General features: G+C 39.0%; 1 protein-coding gene and 1 pseudogene across 1 annotated transcript in view; both read left to right on the forward strand.

The window, feature by feature from the left end:
* MTCL3 (MTCL family member 3) overlaps nt 1-17,208 on the forward strand; it is a 34,043-nt gene extending 16,835 nt beyond the window's left edge. The window contains exons 4-6 of the mRNA XM_037045787.1: nt 10,752-10,823; nt 14,453-15,628; nt 17,086-17,208. Coding sequence (XP_036901682.1) covers nt 10,752-10,823; nt 14,453-15,628; nt 17,086-17,196 — 1,359 coding nt within the window. The 3' untranslated portion in view covers nt 17,197-17,208. The remainder of the gene's footprint in view (nt 1-10,751; nt 10,824-14,452; nt 15,629-17,085) is intronic.
* Nucleotides 14,056-14,187, forward strand: LOC118986821 (uncharacterized; annotated as a pseudogene).
* Nucleotides 17,209-17,500: the final 292 nt, after the last annotated feature.

Here is a 17,500-nt window from a genome sequence, read left to right on the forward strand (position 1 = left end):
TATGCCTTTGTCCATTTTTAATTGGAGTATTTTCTACTTGTTCTTGAATTCTAATTTAAGCTCTATATAGTCTGGCTACACATCTTATAAGATGTATGATTTGCAATGTTTTCTTCTATGGTGTCCCTTTTTTACATACTTACTGGTGTCTTTGGGGGTGCAAAATGTTCAATTTTGATAAAGCCCAACTTCTAAGTATTTGTTCTTCGTGTGCTTTTAGTGTGACATCTAAGAGCTCTTTGCCTAACCGACAGGGAAATTCACTCTACTGTGGTTTTGTAAGGGTTTTCTAGTGGTAGGTCTTAATCTTTTTGCCTGCAATCCATTTTGCATTAATTTTTGTATATGGTGTGAGTTACGTGTTTAAATTCTTCTTTTGTCAGGTGGAGCTTCAGTTAATCCCTGCAATGTTTGTTGAAAAACTGTTCTTTCCCTATTGAAATGCCTTAGTCCAGTGAACTTTTATCTCCTTTTCTATTTTTCCCTTCTTTTTAGAAAATATTATCACTGATTGTCAGACTTTCTTTTAAATTCAGTGTTGACTCAGGACACCTGCTGTGATTTTTTGGAGTCCCTCTTACTGCCCACTCTCAGATCCAAAGCTGTAGTAAAACTTGATGTGCCGGACCCAGTTCCTGACAGCTACTGCAGCGCCCAGACATCCCGGGTGTGAGGAAAATTTGAATCTGATGTCAATGCTCTTTATCTACCTTAGGCATATGAAAAATAGTAAACTCCGCCATGGGTGCTCTCAAGGCTTTTCTGCCTATGTATCTACCCCAGAAGCCCAGGGTAAAGTAGGACTGTCTCTCATGATTTATTGCACTATTAATCATCTAGTTCCTGCTTGCTACCCACTTGTATTGGAGCTTTAATAACTGGAGAACTGCAATCGAAAATGGGCTAAGCCTCTTCTCCAGATACATGGTAAAGCAGTGTCTGTATGATATTTATGCATCACGTATTGAAGAAAATAGGGCTAGAATGTAGAAGTGTTGGATGCCTAGTTTTATAATAACTTTACGGAAATGTATTTTACGTATACAATTAACCCATTCCAACTGAACAGTATTAGTGATTCTTTTTAGTGAATTTTCAGTGGTGTGCAACTATGATGAGAAATCAGTTGTAGAACATTTTGTCGCCTAAATATAATCCCCCATGCCAATTTCCTGTTAAGCCCAATTTCTTCCTTCCTTTGGGCTCCAGGCACCCACTGTTCTCCTCCATGTATCTCAGTTGATTTTCCTCTCCTACACATTGTACATGATCATATAATAAGTTGTCTCATGCTTCTTTCACTTGGCATGTTTTTGAGGCTTTTCCATGCCATTTCATGTATTAGTAGTTATTTCTTTTTTATTGTTGAATAATAATCCATTCAATGGATACTACATTTTAACTATCCATTCATCAGATAGACATTTAGGTTGTTTCTAGATTGCGACTATTATGAATAATGTTGCTAAGAATATTTTTATAAGTCCTTGTATGAATATGTTTTATTGCATTTTATTTGGGGTACATTCTTAAGAGTGGAATTGCTGGATCATAAGACAAATTTATGTTAAACAATTTTCAAAATGTTTAACATTTTAACACATAAGGATATCTAGTTTTGATTGGTTTACATCTTCATTTGTTCTGCTTTAGACAGTAAAGGCTACATATGGGACTAATTATGTTTCTTGGTAGAATTCCACTGATCCCATTGTTATAGAAAATTTTTTTGCAGATTCTGGCAAATGTTTGAATCTTAAGCTTATTTTCTAGTGTTACTGTATTTACATTTTTATCTTGTGTTCAAGTATATTTTAGTAAGAGAAAGTTATAGGTTCATGCCATATTAACTCGAAATTCTTTCAGTTTGATTAACAATATGAACAGGGTAAATTTTATTTTATAAATATTACATGGGAAAATGAATCTGCTTCATTTTTGATTACTTACTGTAACTTCCTCAGTATATAGAATATTTAATCTTATTCTATTCTAGTGGGGTCTCATTCTCTTATGTTCATACATATATTCCCCAGGTACTTATTATTTATTAAGTGTTAAGTTTTTCTATGTCTCAAAAAGGTGTGTGCACTCATGTATGTGTTCTTCAGCATTGTATATCAAAGGACTCCATAAATTTGTTTAGCTTAGAATGACACTAGTTCTGGTCCAAATTAAAGTTTCAGAAATTTAGTGCTATTTCAAAATATGTTGAAATGTTCTGAATAATTTGATCAAATACAGTACACTTTCAAAGGATATCAAGGCACCCCTTAATGTAATGTAAAATCAAATTATGACATTTCAGTGAGCATGTGTTCTGGTATCTATAATATATTTTAAATTATCTGTTTGGTATATGGGTAGAGGATACAGAAATTCTGGTTGTCCTTGTGTATTAGAATTCACTAAGCAATTTTCAATATGAGCTGAAATTTCTTCCAGGGCCTAAAAACACATACATATAGATAGACACATGTGCATACACAAGCATGCACAAACACATACACACACTTATTCACATATGCACATATGTTTATAAGCATGCATTCATAGACATTGCTCTATGGAAGTACACACAGTTGTACAAACAAAACACACTCTGTGGATGTGTGGTTTGGTTTGAAAAGCTTGGGTTTAGCTCTTTGCCTTTTCAAATATCCTCTAAATTTTTTATTAAATCAGTTATGTCCATCTCTATTTTCACTGTCCTTCAAAATTGGAAAGGTCCAATTTCCTAGGAATAGTTGATTAAATAAAACCATAGAAACAAGATTTTTTCCAGTGCATTTAAGACTTGTAGAGAAAACATTCTCTAATTACATTTAATTTATGACTTGTGTTTACTTGATTCATGGATAGAGGTCACAGAGATTGTGATTGTCATGCTTTACTCATAAAAGTTTTTATAAATCTGCAGTAAGAAGTTAATTCACTCTTTCTTCTTATACCTTTTATTTTCAAGTTATTTCAGTGATATCACTAGTAAATATCAGTCATACTCTAATAAAAGAATATCTAGGGAAAGTTCTCCATAGTAGCAATGGAAAACGATACAGGCAAGGACAGAACAAAAAACTCACAATGTTGTCACCATACAAGAGTGATAAGTCTGAATTAACATGATGAAATTTAATATGAATAAATATGATGCCTGACTATTTGATTCACAGCTATTTACACACACACGCGCACACACCCCGAAAGCTTAGGGAGTTTAGTTGACCATAAGCTAGACATGAAACCAAGTGATCTGATAAATGAATGCCAGAAAGAACTGGGGAGTATGTATACCCTGGAAAAAAAGACTTGGGATGTGACCACTCTCTTCCATTTTGGAGGCATTTAATATAGAAGGTAAAGTAGATTTATCCTTTCAGTCACTTTTAAGTGGTTTTTAACTCAAGTTCTATTCAAGTTTTCGGTAAAGGGGATTGTGTTGCCTACCTTACATAGAAGCAAGCTCCTGGAAAAAAGTAGGCAGAGCCTAGGTGGTACAGAAATGATTCCTGTAATGACACTAAAGGGAGTCTGGGTTTCTTGAACTTTTTACACATATGTAACCCTAGCTGTCTTGGGCAAGTCTGAACACTCCACTTTACTAGGGTCCAGGCAGGTTATACGAATGATTGAAGCTGTCTGTGTAAGAACAATGGGGCAAACTGGATACGGTGTATATCTCAATATTCAGTTCCAAGCCAAGGTGTCCATTCTGTAACCAAGACCCAACTTAATCAGACCTTCTAATTGCTTATGGGGAACTGGAAATCTTGATTTCTGAAATGTAAGTTGCTTACATTTTAAAATTTGGTAACTAATTCCAAAAACTTTACTGCACAGTTGTGGGCTATCATTTCTTAACCTCATGTAGGAATTGCCTCCAAAACTGGCTTCTGTTCCCTTCCAGTGCATTTTGGGAATTGCTGAATATTCCAGTCTTTAACTTTTTATCACTAATATGTTAATGTATAATTGTGTAAAGAATAATTTTAAAATACCTTCATAATGCCCACTTGGCATCCTGCCATTTTGCACGGGCACTTTTAACACACTGCTTACAAGATTTTCAGCTTGATACAAGTTCATATCACTGTGTTAGTAAGGTAGAAGCTGGTTCACGCTCAATATAAAAAGCACTAGAAATTGCCATTTCTGCTTAGAAATGACGGCAATCAGTGCTTACCCATAATTTTCTAAATGTGTTTTACTTGCTAAATGCAGTGGCGCCTAGAACCCAGTTTATTAACTAGAGCAAATTAGAGGGGAATGTAAATGTCTGTATTTGCTGATGACATTCATAGCTTAGAAAGCATACATTTACTGTGGGTCAAGAACCTAAGGCATAAAATAAATTCTTAATGATAATTGTTTCAGTCATTAACCAGGTACTCTGATTAAAAAAAAAAACAAAAAACAAAAAAAAAACTTGGCTGGGAAAGCTTCCAGTCCCAAATCCTTTTGTTCATGTGGAGCTTTCTGAGGCCTTTGTATTGTTCCTGTCCAAGTGGACTATATGATAGGAATATTGGAGAGCCACTTATTATTATGTTGCCTTAGCTTTTTCAAGCAAAATGGTCCTGCTTTTGGATCACTTAATAATTGGTCGTTTGAAGACCCCTCTAACAACCTGTACTCTGCTCTAAAAGAGGGCTTTTACAGTGATGTGTGAGTTTCTTGTATCAGAAACTGCCTCACCAGAAGCCTTGAGCCCTCCCCACAATGTTGCCCCAAAGTCACAGTATTTACAGGATGACTCGGAGAACCAATGAGTGTGTATGTAACTTCTGCTGACCCCTATGTTGAACATGCACACATTGCTCACATGTAATATGTGTAAAATAGTGCCCCCAAACCCATGCAGCCAGGTATAAGCCCTCAGAGAAAGATAATACTTGGAAACAACAGAGCCTTGCACTTACCTTTTTTGGAGCGTCATCTAGTTGTTCAGAATAAGAGCTTTAAAGCTGCATGACATCGTAGTTCTAACACTGGCTGAGTGATTTATCTTTTGTGTGCTGCAGAAAATGGTGTCAAACTCAGAAGGCTATTGCGAGATTACCCGAGTGGATACATATTATGGTCTTGGAAAAGTGCATGGCGTGTGCTCAATAAATCCTAGGTGGAGTAATTCTAGTGCCCTTTCTTGATTCAGTCATATAAATGGAGCTCTCGCTAATTTTATCAAAAATAAAAGAATTTCATACACATAATAGGTCTTTCAGCAGCATTTTTGACAGGTTGTCTTTTGTTGTTTAATTGTTGAAAACATAAACAGACTGCATATTAAGAAGTGGTCCAAATTTCAATTGAGGAAGAAAGGCAGGGTGAAAACATTTCTAGGATACGAACAATCCATTTTATATGATTGTCATGCAAATAAAATTTCAGCAAATCTCTCTAATTCCTGGCCTTCGTGTGGATAGAAAGAACAGCAACCTCTTTTGGACGAGTTGAGGCTGAGAATGCAAAGAATGAAGATGTAGACAAGACACGTTTTCAGTAATTTTCTCTAGAGAACCATCTGAAGTGCCAGTTTGCAAACAAAGATGAAAATCTGAGATCCAGTTCCAGCCTCCCAAACTGCTCCCCACAGGCAGGTTTCTGGGGAGTGGGCGAAAGTGGGGCAGGGTGACAAAGTGGGAACTGAGGACATTCTGTCCTCACAGGAAAAGGAATCTTTGCACTTACATTATTTCTCTAACATTCTCTCCCAAAAGAATGTTTCATCTTTTTTTCCATTAGAGTCAAATTTAATAACAACTTACTGGAATATGAAAAGATGATTTAATATGTATTGAACATTTAAATGTGATACTTAAAGGTCTTTGAGGAACCTTAAAGGCAATATACCTTTATTCAAGGGAAAACCTTATTTTCAGAGCTTTCTCTAAGTTTGACACCATCTGAGTGATATTTAAATAAAAGTGAAATAGAAGCTGCCTCTTAGGAAAGCTTGGCCTAGTTTCAGCATTTCTCCTGCATTAATTTGAGGGCTTGTTTTAACATTGCCCACAGGATAAAGTCTAAATTTCTCAGCTCCACAACCTGACCTCATTCCTTTCAGTGGCTTCTTCTGCCTCTTCTCCAAAGTGCACCTACTTGCATTAGTTCGTTTCAGACATCAGTGAACCTGTGAGACATCCATTCTCCAACTCTTTTCTTCTGCTGTTTACTTGTTTTTATTTCTAGTGAAATTTTGCAGTCTTCACATATAAGCTCTTCTGGGTGATTTTCTCTGAATTGTTGCCCCAGATCTGGAATCACAGATGCTTCTTTGCACTCTCAATTATTCTTTGTTCTTCATTTCATGCCCTTAGTCAATTCTGTCTTCTCTTTTAGCTAATTATCCACATCTATATATCACCATAAACAACCAGCTCTTTGAGGGGGGGAATAAAATATTTCTCAGTCATAATTGTATGTTATAGAGTAGCATATATACACAGAATTCAACAGATAATCTGTGGAATTAATGAAATACTATGACTAGAGAGAAAAAGTGTTCTCAGAACTAGAGCATAGTTTTATTCATTTTCTTTGCGAGCCATACCATTACCCCCTGGGCATTTGAACTGCCGCCTTTGTGTCTTTGTATTTCTTCCAGCAAAGTCTGGTTATGGACACTTGCTTAAAACCCTTTAATACTCCTAATTCACCTTAGAATGATAATTTGACCTTGGTGAGAGGAAATCCAGACTGTGCCCGTCAAGACTGACTTACGCCTAATCCCACGTCACTCTTTGTACAACCACACAGAATTTCTTTACGTCCCAGAAATGGCCTTTCTCCATAGAATGCTTTGTTGTTCCATTCCTCCCCTCCCCAGCTTCTACTGGATAACCCCTCATCTGCCAGATTCAAGATAAGATACTACTTTTTTCTGGAAATCTTTCCTAATTCTCTTTACCATCTCCAGCTCCAGATGGAATTAAGTCTTTCTCCTTTGTGAAGTAATAGATCAGAAAGATTAGAAAGACTTGAGTCAAGAACATGATTCTGCTTCTTACCAAGTAGTGACTTTTTAAAAATATACTTTGTTGATTATGCTATTACAGTTGTCCCGTTTCCCCCCTTCACTCCCCTCCAATGTGCACACCCTCTCCCACCTGCATCCCCCTTTAGTTCATGTCGATGAGTCATAATTATGAGTTCTTTAGCTTCTACATTTCCCATATTGTACTTGCCCTCCCTCTGTCTATTTTCTACCTACCATCCATGGTACTTATTCTCTGCACCTTTTCCCCCTCTCTCCTCCTCCCACTCCCTTGTTGATAACCCTCCATGTGGTCTCTATTTCTGTTGTTCTGTTGCTGTTCAAGTTGTTTGCTTAGTTTGTTTTTGTTGTAGGTGTGATTGTTAATAACTGTGAGTTTTCTATCATTTTACTATACATGTTTTTTATATTTTTCTTAGATAAGTCCCTTTAATATTTCATGTAATAAGGGCTTGGTGATGATGAACTCCTTGAACTTGACCTTATCTGACAAGCACTTTATCTGCCCTTCCATTCTAAATGAAAGCTTTGCTAGATAGAGCAATCTTGGATGTAGGTCCTTGTCTTTCATGAGTTGGAATATTTCTTTCCAGCCTCGTCTTGCATGCAAGGCCTCTTTTGAGAAATCAGCTGATAATCTGCTGGAAAGTCCTTTGTAGGTAACTGTCCCCTTATCTCTTGCTGCTTCTAGGATGCTCTCCTACATTTTAATCTTGGGTAAAATGGATGTGCCTTGGTGTGTTCCTTCTTGGGTCCAATTTCTTTTGGACTCTCTGAGCTTCCTGGATTTCCTGGAATTGGAAGTCTCTTTCCTTTGCCAGACTGGGGAAGTTCTCCTTTATTATTTGTTCAAATAAGTTTTCCACCTGTTGCTCTTCCTCTTCTCCTTCTGGTACCCCTATAATTTGGATGTTAGAACATTTAAAGATGTCCTGGAGGTTCCTAAGACTCTCCTCATTTTTTTAAAATTCTTGTTTCTTCATTCTTTTCTGTTCAGTTGTTTCTTTCTTCCTTCTGGTCCACTCCCTTGATTTGAGTCCCAGTTTCCTTTCCATCACTATTGGTTCCCTGTGCATTTTCCTTTATTTCACTTAGTGTAGCCTTCATTTTTCATCTAATTTGCAACCAAATTCAACCAGTTCTGTGAGCATCCTGATCACCAGTGCTTTGAATTGTGCATCTGATAGCTTGGCTATCTCTTTTTTTGCTTAGTTGTATTTGTTCTGCAGCTTTGGTCTGATCTTTCATTTGGGCCATTTTTTTGTGTGTTGATGCACCTGTGAGGGGCAGAGCCTTAGGTGTTCACCAGGGCGGGACAACCCATTAGCTGGGTTTTGACGCTGTATGTGGGGGTGGGGCCTGAGAGGGAACAATGGCGCTTACTCTGCTCTCTGCTGGATTTCATTCCCTTCCGATGCTTTCCCCAAGCAAACTGGGCCTTTCTGGTACTGGTTCCCATGTGGGTGGGCTTGTGCACATTCTAGGACCTTGAGGGTCTCTCCAACTCTCCTGTGAGACTGGGAGTCTCTCCCGGCACCTCAACCCCCACAGGCGTTTTCAATCAGTGATTTGAGGCTTTGTTTCCCACCTCTGAGACCCTGGGTCTGTCTCGCTCCCCAGTTTTGCCAGGTTTATCTGCACCCAATTGTGGGACCTCCTGGTCCACCAGTCGCCTTGCCTGTGGTGTTCACCTACAATCTGCTTTGCTAGGTTCGCCTGCTGCCACCCCACGCCTGGGGTCTGCCAGCCACCGCTTGAGTGCCCAGGATCCGCCCACAGCCATCTTGCGTGCCTGGGGTCCACAAGCCACTGCTTTTTTTGATGCGACCCTTCTCCACCAGCTACCTGACTCTGCCCCTCTTACTGGTCTGGATGAATGTGTCTATTTTAACTCCTTGGTTGTTGGACTTCCATGCAGTTCAATTTTCTGTCAGTATTGGTTGTTTTTTTTTTTATTTTTTTATTTCTAAATTGTTGTTGTCCTTATTTTGGTTGTGCAAGGAGGCACAGTGTGTCTACCTACGTCTCCATCTGGGCCAGAAGTCCCCAAGTAGTGACTTTAGGCCAGTGCTTCTCAAACTTTATCATGCGTCATTATCACCCAGGGAGCTTGTTAATTCATAGCCCTCTGGGCTCTATCTCCACAGTTTCTGATTCATTAGTTCTGGGATTGGTCCTGAAAATTTGCATTTATAATGAGTTACCAAGTGACATTGATTATGTTCTTGGGATCACACTTTGAGAACCCTGCTTTATATAATTTATCCAACCTCTCTAAGCTTTAGTTTACCATCTGAAAAGTGAGGCTAATGGGTGTTTTAAGAATTAATTAAGAGTGTTTGACATGAATTAGTGCTCAATCAGTGGCAATATTGTTTCTGAATATTGTTTCTTAATATTGTTTCTGCATTGTCATTGCTTTCATGACTGTTAAATTGTAGACTGAACTGCCAGATAAAGTAGGAACACTCATAGAAAACAGAGACTATGTTGTTTTTTCTTGTCCTATCACAGGGGCCTCAGGAAGTAGATTAGTAAACATGTAATGGAGTCAAATCAAAGCAAAAGCATTCAGTAAATAAGAAAGTGAATTCAGCGGCTTCTCTGTAGGTAGCCACTACACAGAATATTCCAGGATTCCCTAGTTCAGCTTGCTGTGTTCTTGGTTTTCCTGGGACTGTTTTTGCTGATTGGCTCCTATATTACTTTTGGTTTTGGTGAGTCAGCCCCACAGCTTTTGTTTCAAGCAACATAGGGAAATATATTCTGTTGAAACTGAAAATAACCACATGGACTATTTATTTATTTTGCACTGTAGTTTCAGTTTCATATTGAATGGAAGCACTGCAATTGTTTGCTTCCCTGTGTTCCATGCAGAATTGTGGGCTTCCTAATGGTATTTGCAGCTCAGTGTCTGGTATGTAATAGCCATTCGTACACAGGGGTTATTATGTATACAGAGAGACCCTTCTTGTTATATTGGTGCTAGAGAAATGGAAGTGAACTCCAGACATCATATGCTGCTAGTCCGTGAAATGATTTGGCGCTCAATGAGTGTTATTTGATCTACAAAGTGTTGTTTGTATGAATTTCAATGATAGTCAACCAATAGAAGGAGGGAGATTTTATATAACATTCCAGATTTCTCGCTTCTCCTGAAAAAGCCCACACTCCTGTGTGACACCAATCAGTTGAAGCTAATTCCTAGTCCACCTGCTCCTGTACATGTCACAACCCCTACCATTTCCTATTGTTTACATAGCGTGTGTGTGTGTGTGTGTGTGTGTGTGTATTCGGTCATGTGTGGTTGCATGGAAGTGTGGTGAGGAAAGAGATTATTCAAATTTCACACACACCCACTGAAGTTTATCTTTACAAGCTTATAACAAGCTTATTTTTTCTTTAGCGATGTAAATGCTAGTAAGAATTTGCTTTCAACTGAAATTCTGAAATATCTAGTACATTGAGTCATTAATTTAAATTTTCTCCAGTTATTTTTCTGCATTTTCACAATGTTTCTATATTTCTCAATTAACTAGATAATTGCCAGCTTCTGTTCTACTGTGATGTGTATCTTAGTCCAAAGTAAAAATATATGTAAATATATCTGACTTGAGTTATTTTTCTCCTTTATGACTTTTGAACTAATGCTTTTCATTTGGCTTGGCTTTGTGGTATGTGATTAGGACATTTAAAAACATAAAATTGAATTAAAAATATTGTTTATCAAACTGAATATATTTATGCTTTGTTATAGCTGTCTTTGAAAAGAAGAGGAAGCAAAGATTTGCCAAAATCTGAAAAAAAGACTCAACAGACTCCCACAGAGGTATGTAGAAATAAAATTTCAACTAGTACATCAAGCACCTCTAAATGTATATAATAAGCCACTTCTATGAGTAGATATTATACTCATACACCCCTGTAAAGCAAAGTTATGCATAGTGATTATGCAGCTATAGATACAGGCAGTATAAAACATTCAGTACCTTTACTTACAAAGTTAGCACTAACATCCCTGTTATTAATGCATTTACATGCAGCAAAATGTCATTAGTACTTTATGAGTTCCTATATTTGAGAACTGTACCCATGGTGCTAATCTTGTTTTCTCATCATTAGTAAGGTCAGTAGACTGGCTGTTCCTATGGAATCAGGGAAGAGTAACAAAAAAAGTGGGGTAGGAAGGGATGGCAAAGGGAGAGAGGGGCTTGTGAGGGTTTTAAGCCCTAGACTGAAGTAATTCTCTATACCAGTGACTGGAGAAGCAAAAGAAAGACAACAAAAGAATAAAAATAAAAGTTAAAATATGGATTCAGCATTGGCTTGTCAAGAACCTTAGAAACACGGCCACAGTAAAGACTAGTTCTGCCCTCAGGGTGAGTAGAAGGTACTGGTGGGTGTAGTGAAGGAGATTTTAAAACAGAAGAGGAAGTACTCGGAGGCAGAAGTGACATTATGGCTCTGCAAAAACACTTGCCTAGATACTGCCTTAAATGTATACATTGGAATCTAGAAGACTATACCTTTTTGTTTATTCTTTCACCGGGTTTTCTCATTAGATAGTAACTTTAAATACACAAAATTTGAAGAAGTTTATCTTGATCATATTTTTAAAGCATATCATATTAAATGTTTATCTTCTCTTTTCCTTTCTCTGCCTGCTCTGTTCATGGGTAATTTTTCTTCTGGTACTTGCACAAGAACATTTATAGGCCAGAATCTTATACCAAGATCATTACTCCTTTGCGTACATTTTTCTCAGTTTCCTTGTTAAGTCAAATATGTTGTTGCTGCAGCTTTCTCACTATCTTTGCCATAAGTTTAGCCCCCTCACACTAAGTATTCTGCTGTGAATCATTCCCCATGTTGCCATGAATCCTCTTCACCTTATTTAGTGAGAAGATGCTCTATGTTCCTTGTTCTAAAATCTGAAGTCAGCGTTAGTCAGCAGTTTCTTTTAATCCACTTATGTTCTATTCCTATATTTCCCATGTTAAGATTTATGTATTCTTTTCAACAACATTGTCTAATCCAAGAATTCTCCACTATTTATTCCTGGCTCTATGGACCCCAGTCCACATGCATTTGAGCACTTTTCTGCAAAAAGCACTTACAGCTTTCATCAGTTTCTCAGTGGGACCTGGGACCTTACAATATGCAAGATGCATTGGAATCCACCAGTTTTTATTTCATGGTTACAAACATCTTGGGGAATTTCTAAGTATGCTATTATAGCCTTTGAAATTTCTGCCATCATTTGTAATTAAATTATTTTCAGGGTTATTAACTGCCTTTCCTCCCCCCGCCCAAAAAAACCACTCCAGCAAATTGAACAGGACTGTTTTGAAGGAGAGATCTCAACTCTAAAGTAGTCCACAGATGATTTTATGGCTCAAGCAAGGCTGAGGACTGTTGATTTACATCTGTTAAGGGCAAACATCCCTTTGTATTGTAATTCTTGTTCACATCTTCATCTATAGTCAGCCAGGGCGTAGTCTCGGCTGGAGCCACCTTCTTCAGCTTTGACTCACCGGGGTCTACTGTCTGGCATTCTGCAACATGCTCAGTATGTACTTTTGAAAACTCCCACGCCCCCATTTTTATATAGCCGTGTGACATTGCCAGCATGCTGTTAATTTTGACCCACACTAGTGACAGTTTGATTTGGTTCAACTTTCTATTTTTTGTGTAGCTTTGTATTTCATTTTGTTCATTTGCCTCAGCTTCTTTGATGAGTTCCCTGCATGTTCCCTCAGCAGCACAGTGACTTTACGTAATGAGAAATGATATTACATAATAATTAAGAACAGTAAATTTAGGGCTGCTTTACCTAGAAGACAATCTCTTCCATGTAAGCTGTATGACTTTACATCAGTTACTTACTCTGTGTACGCTTTTCTCCTCATCTGTAAAATAGGGATTGTAACAGAGAATTGTTGTACAGATTGAATAAGTTAGTATTTTCTTCTTGTACAGTTTAGCTTCTAGTGGTAGCTAAGTCAAAACCAGGCTCAGCTCACCTCTTTTTGCCCTTCATCATCTTTATGTTCTCCTTCCTCATCTTTATGTTCCCCCTTGTCATATACCATTTATATATTCTTGAGAGTCAGTCTTTAACATACACGAAAATAACAACTTCCTTCACATCTCAAAGCATTCTAATATTTTTTGCCTACTATTTAGTGTGAAAATAGGAGCAAGCATAAGTTGCTCAGTGCCTGTCAACAAGGCACATCCCATGCAATCTCTGATTTAATGTCTTCAACAGTTATGCCTGGTATTTCTGTTCACAGTTCCAAATGTAGCCTCCCACAGTTAGGTTGGAAGATGGGGATGCAAGGCACATTGGCACACAGTGTTCTTAAACTCTTGCCGTGGCAGAAACTGTCATACTTTGTATTGTGAAAAGATTCCTTCTAAAAAAGTAAAATGATTACTATCCCCATCATTCTCCTTTCCTCTGATGGTTTTATTACACGCAGTGTATGTTCAAGTATATGATCAGGGTTTAATTGTTGTCTAAGAAAGTATGAGAACTTCTGTAGGGTCTTGCCCTCACCTTTTGCCAGGCAGAACCAACTATATCCACTTCAGACTCACAGGAGTACATCCGATTTCAAAAGTGATCTGGATGGACCACTTAGCAGTTTCTCCTTGGATGGGCCACTCCAGTGTTAAACTCTCCTTACTTTAAAGGCCTTTAAAAACAATTTTCCCTTAAGTAAAGAGTGAGGTCAGTTTCTTTCTGGATGGTTGAGTGATTGTGAGCCTGAGTGTTAGTGTCAGGCAAAACTGAATTCAAATTTTCACCTTTGTTGTTTGCTGCTTATTTGTTGTGTAATCTTGAACAAGTTACTGAACATTTTAAAACCATTTTAATATCTACTCATGACTCTGAACATTAAATTAGGTCATATGTGTAAAGAATTTTGCAAAACCTGAGTCCCTGATCAATTAGTCGCAGTGAGTGCCTATTAACTATATGTTCCTTATGGCAAATAGGTATCATATTTATTATAGTCGGAAGGATTGAAACCACTTTAAAAAACCAAGCAAACAGCTTTGCACAGTGGCAGTATCGTAGCCAATGAGGTTTATCCGAGGCGCAATTATTGCTAATTGAAAAAACCAAGCAAACAAAACGAACATTTTTGAAATGACAGCTAAATGGTTGCATGTGGTTTACAACATATAAGCTCTGAATAATGATGACCACATTTTTCTCTTTTTATATTTTCTCATTTTATTGTCAAAATGCAATAGTCTCCTAATATTTTCTTTGCTAAAGAATTTGAATGGTTGGAGAAAATAGGAAGCATTACACCTCTCTCTCTCTCTCATATCTTGATTACAAGGAAAAGAGATAATTTGTGCAGGTGTCCTCTTTTGTTTTGTTTTCTTGATTTACATTTTAAAAATGCTCTCCTATCCTTTTTTCCCCTTTTCGCAAATGAGGAGGACAATGAAGATTTGAAATGCCAGCTGCAGTTTGTGAAAGAAGAAGCTGCTTTGATGAGAAAGAAAATGGCCAAGATTGATAAAGAAAAAGACAGATTTGAGCACGAGCTCCAGAAGTACAGATCCTTTTATGGAGATCTGGACAGTCCTTTGCCCAAAGGAGAAGCCGGGGGGCCTCCCAGCACCCGGGAGGCTGAGCTCAAGCTTAGACTGAGGCTGGTGGAGGAAGAAGCCAACATCCTGGGCAGGAAAATCGTGGAACTGGAGGTGGAGAACAGAGGCTTAAAGGCGGAACTGGATGACTTAAGAGGTGACGACTTCAATGGCTCGGCCAACCCACTCATGAGGGAGCAGAGCGAATCCCTGTCGGAGCTGAGACAGCACCTGCAGCTGGTGGAAGATGAGACCGAGCTGCTGCGGAGGAACGTGGCCGACCTGGAGGAGCAGAACAAGCGCATCACTGCGGAGCTCAACAAGTACAAGTACAAGTCCGGTGCCCACGACAGCGCGCGGCACCACGACAGCGCCAAGACCGAGGCCCTGCAGGAGGAGCTGAAGGCAGCACGCCTGCAGATCAACGAGCTGAGCGGCAAGGTCATGCAGCTGCAGTATGAGAACCGCGTGCTCATGTCCAACATGCAGCGCTACGACCTGGCCTCGCACCTGGGCATCCGTGGCAGCCCCCGTGACAGTGATGCTGAGAGCGATGCGGGCAAGAAGGAGAGTGACGACGACTCGAGGCCACCACACCGCAAGCGTGAAGGGCCCATTGGCGGAGAGAGCGACTCTGAGGAGGTGCGCAACATCCGCTGCCTCACACCCACGCGCTCCTTCTACCCAGCTCCCGGGCCCTGGCCCAAGAGCTTCTCCGACCGGCAGCAAATGAAGGACATCCGCTCTGAGGCCGAGCGCCTGGGCAAGACCATCGACAGGCTCATTGCCGACACAAGCACCATCATCACGGAGGCGCGCATCTATGTGGCCAACGGGGACCTGTTCGGACTGCTGGACGAGGAGGACGACGGCAGCCGCATCCGTGAGCACGAGCTGCTCTACCGCATCAACGCGCAGATGAAGGCCTTTCGCAAAGAGCTGCAGACCTTCATCGACCGTCTGGAGGTGCCCAAGTCCACGGACGACCGCGGCACCGAGGAGCCCATATCCGTGAGTCAGGTACAGTTCTGCCTATTGCGAGCCACGGCGATGGCGAGGCTGGTCAGTGGAGCTTCGGTCCCGCGTGGGGCGTCTCCGCGCACCGACGCCCACGCCCCGCTTTAGGGAGCCCCAGCTCAGACCTTTCACACTGTCCTTCTTCAGGCCTGAGTTTTCGTCACCCGATTACTTGGTAACTGCTTGCCCTCTGTTACTTTTAAAGGGAAACTTTGCCCAGCCCCGCAGTTTTTGTGTAAAGATTAAAGGATTTCTAAGATTTATAACTACTACTGATATTACTTATTATTTTACTATTATTAATGAGCAAGGTTTTTTAAACCAGTTTAAATATCTACTCATAAGTTTACTTTGAACAGTAAACTAGGTCATGTGCGTAAAGAACTTTACAAAATCTAACATTTTCAGTATCACTCCACAAATTCTAATAGCTCTAACTGCAAGAAGAATCTTCAGTTGTTTGCAATTTTTGAGCCAAGATTCAAACTGAGTTTAAAATCATTTTTAAAAATTTCTAAGTTGATGCGTAGCCACTGGTGAACGTAGAAACCAGGAGAGAAAAAAGATGATACTGGGTCTAGGGCTGGACCAAAAGGAATGAGTGGAAGATGCTCCTTCACCACAAGTTGAAGTTACATGATCATTACTTCTGAAAAAGTATCTTTGTTGGCTCTATAGTGGAAAATCTCAGGACTGAGGAAGGATTGTTTAAGGCAACACTAATTCAGAGAAACAGTAATAACTATTCCCGAACAGGGAAAACCAGCATTTTTCCTTCATCCTAATTGTAGAGGCACACCCGATGAATTGGACTGAGCTGCTCTAGCCAGGTATGGTGGCCAAAGACCAATGCATTTTGTCAGAGTTAACCACCTAAGAGACGATTTTTAAAACCGAACAGGCAGTGCCACCCCCCTATGGCAAGCCTGGTATCCTGTATCCATTGGAGAACCCGCGGAGTACAGCAGCATGCATGGCTTTTAAGATACGCAAGAGGTTTAAATTAAAAAATCAGTTCATACTCACAAGCATGACTGACATTAATTTAACTGGCCCGTTAGTCACCACTGGAAGAATTGCAACCCTATTGCTTATTGATCTTGCATGTTGCTCTGCTTTGCTATGGAAAGAAAAAAGTCTTATGATAAAACTTGTTAAATTTTTTAAATGTTGAGGCTTATTTCTTTGTATGTAATGTATCAAATAAGAATTGGTTTTTAGTTTCTTTGTTGCAGTGTTTTGGGTACTTTGAGCATGTGGCTTTTCAGTTTGATCGTTGGGGAAAAAGAGGCAGAGTGGGAGAAAGGATGTAATAATAGGCTTTCAGATTAGGTAAACTGAGGCATAAAAGAGGGTTTTGCTTTATCTGAAGTTGAATGAATGCTTAGATTAGTTGACATGAAGTTTCTAAAATTATTATTAATTAACTCTTCTTTTTGTCTTTGCATTTACCTTCCCAGATGTTCCAGCCTATCATTTTACTTATTCTCATTCTTGTATTATTTTCATCACTTTCTTACACAACAATATTTAAACTTGTCTTCCTTTTTACGCTGTTCTTTGTACTGTAAATCTTTCATCATTCACCATTCATTGTAGTATTTTTAGTTTGTTTATTTTGTTCACCATTCAAGACAAGAAGTAAAAGAAGTATAATTTTCTGTAGTAACCAATGCTATAAAAACACTGAAGACTGCTTAATTTCTTTAAAAAGACCCATCTTACCACTAGCAAATTCAATAAGAAGCCCAAGCACTAAAATATTTCAGGTAAGGAAGTAAGTGTGACTTTTTAAAATCATTTTAATTTTTGCTTCTGTCTTTTACATCTTAATTTGTACTCTTCTGGAAAAATAATTGGCAGAGCAACTAAAAA

Source organism: Sturnira hondurensis, unplaced genomic scaffold (assembly GCF_014824575.4).
Source record: "Sturnira hondurensis isolate 20B ecotype Veracruz unplaced genomic scaffold, ASM1482457v3 Scaffold0004474, whole genome shotgun sequence".
Taxonomy (NCBI): domain Eukaryota; kingdom Metazoa; phylum Chordata; class Mammalia; order Chiroptera; family Phyllostomidae; genus Sturnira; species Sturnira hondurensis.